Genomic DNA, 2,663 nt, shown 5'->3' with positions numbered 1-2,663 from the left:
GAGTCATCTCAGCCTACATGCAGTGGCAAATGACCAAATAGATATTTGCTTTAGGTCAATTCATTCAGTGATGCAAGAATATCAACACCTTGAAGGTCATACTGCAAAGAGATATATTTCATTCAAATGAGTGTTTTGGCTTGTGCTTGGTAAGACTGAATATTTTAGTATGATGTGACACTGACATTCTACAATTTCTTCTAAGGATGACTTATTATTTAACATCTAGTCAGTGATCCTATTCCTTATTGTAAGGCCTTAGAGCAAAATATTTTCTTTTGTTTCCAGGAAAAACACGCTGCTGCATTTAGTGGTACAAGTGAGAAGGTTCACATATAAATAGCCATGCTCAATTTTCATAATGTGTGCTCGGTACCCAGCTCCTTCCGGCTCACTGGCATCCCAGAGCTGGAGTCCCTGCACATCTGGCTCTCCATCCCCTTTGGCTCCATGTACCTGGTGGCTGTGGTGGCGAATGTGACCATCCTGGCTGTGGTAAGGGTAGAGCGTAGCCTGCACCAGCCCATGTACTTTTTCCTGTGCATGTTGGCTGCCATTGACCTGGTTCTGTCTACTTCCACTATGCCCAAACTTCTGGGAATCTTCTGGTTTGGTGCTGGTAACATCGGCCTGGATGCCTGCTTGGGCCAAATGTTCCTTATCCACTGCTTTGCCACTGCTGAGTCGGGCATCTTCCTTGCCATGGCTTTTGATCGCTATGTGGCCATCTGCAACCCACTACGTCATAGCATGGTGCTCACTCATGCAGTGGTGAGTCGTTTGGGGTTGGTTTCCGTCCTCCGGGGGGTTCTCTACATTGGACCTCTGCCTCTGATGATCCGCCTGCGGCTGCCCCTTTATAAAGCCCACGTTATCTCCCACTCCTACTGTGAGCACATGGCTGTAGTTGCCTTGACGTGTGGCGACAGCAGGGTCAATAATATCTATGGGCTGAGCATTGGCTTTCTGGTGTTGATCCTGGACTCAGTGGCTATTGCTGCCTCCTACGTGATGATTTTCAGGGCCGTGATGGGGCTAACCACTCCTGAGGCCAGGCTTAAAACCCTGGGGACGTGCAGTTCACACATCTGTGCCATCCTGATCTTTTATGTTCCCATTGCCGTTTCTTCCCTGATTCATTGATTTGGTCGCTGTGTGCCTCCACCAGTTCACACACTGCTGGCCAACTTCTATCTCCTCATTCCTCCAATCCTCAATCCCATTGTCTATGCTGTTCGCACCAAGCAGATCCGAGAGAGGCTTCTCCAAATCCTGAGGATAGAAAAGAAGATTAGCTGATTGCTATTTTCTTCTCAACTAAGCTCATGGAGGAGGTGTTTAAATATGGTAGGCTGCGTCCTGTTGGGAACTTTACAAGCAGTTTGAGATATTAGGCCCTGTGGTCTCCAACTTTTGTAGTTTCAAAGGAATACTAAGAAAGTATACAACTCTAAGTCCTAAAGGTGGAAAATATAAAACTTATGACTAAAAGATACTTGAGCTGCAAAGAAGGTAAACCAACAGTAACAGCGACAAACTGCTAACATTTAGCATTGTGTCATGTAACTCTTGGAAATATCCTGAAGTATTATTGTTTATATTTTATGAGGAAATAGGACAGAACACCCTCACTCTATGAACTGCATAGTTACTTGAGCTGCCTTGCTCCATGTTTTGGAGTTTGTAACATTGTTATGTATTAATACTTTCTACTCTTGGTTTCCTGTATATCTTTTAAGAGGTAAATTCTAAAAACTAAATCATTTAATTGACATTTCCTTAGATACAAGATACTTCCCAAGTTTAGCCTCTAGTGATTGAGATGCTGTTTAAACTGCTGGTAATAATGTGCTCTAGAAGACTTACTTGTATGCCCAGAAGATTTGGGGATACTTATGAAAGATAATGTGGCCCCCCAAAATTTGTCAGGTCAATGAAGGAAAATGAGACAAGATTACCATGTCTCAACATTGCCTTTGTTGTATTCTCTGCAGGCTTGAGACATATGAGGGCTCTGTGGAAATAAGCCTTCCGTTTCCCACAGAAACACTCCCCAAACCCTGATCCATCTGTAGGATTCCTGCCGACAGTGCTACATCCTTAAAATGAATCGGCATAAATTGTGAGTTATACAATTTATGAAGACACTGACTTCATCCTCCAGATTAAATGTTAGCACAATAACTAGAATGTAGTTAATGTGAATAAAGTATTTAGTTACTATTGACGGAATTGACATAGTCCTCACTTCCACACTGTAAGGTAAGAATTACTCCATTTTGCAAATGAAGCAATTGAGTTCCCAGAAGTGATATAATTGCCCAAGGTCACTCAGTGAACAACAATGAAACCAGGGATTCAGCCGAGTTTGTTTTTAAAGCTCAAAAGCTTCCAGCCTCTGATCTACATTTTCCTTATCTGAGGAAAGACACTGAAAATTTCCTGGAGGTCCGAGTTGTCATGCTCTTAAAGTTCCCAACACAGCAGACATTAGCTACACTCATTTCTAAAGCCAGATCCAAAAGAAGTCTCCTTTACGGTGCTGTTTCCAAAGGAAGAACAAAATGTAAAATTAGTGAACAGACCTAGATTTACAACTCCATACAGTCAGGAAAATTTTGAATACACTAGGCTTTAGGTATACACCAAATCATGTAATTGGG

The 2,663-nt window shown here is 42.5% G+C and overlaps 1 protein-coding gene across 1 annotated transcript; it reads left to right on the top strand.

Moving 5' to 3' along the window:
* Window positions 1-345: 345 nt before the first annotated feature.
* Window positions 346-1,299, top strand: LOC105720160 (olfactory receptor 52M1). Its single transcript, XM_012456463.2, is given in 1 exon segment — window positions 346-1,299. A coding segment is annotated over 1 exon segment (954 nt).
* The last annotated feature ends 1,364 nt before the right edge of the window (window positions 1,300-2,663 follow it).

This window comes from Aotus nancymaae, unplaced genomic scaffold (assembly GCF_030222135.1).
Source record: "Aotus nancymaae isolate 86718 unplaced genomic scaffold, 86718_ANA_hifiasm-v0.15.2.pri h1tg000059l, whole genome shotgun sequence".
Lineage (NCBI taxonomy): Eukaryota > Metazoa > Chordata > Mammalia > Primates > Aotidae > Aotus > Aotus nancymaae.
This window is presented reverse-complemented; position numbering and strand designations above follow the sequence as displayed.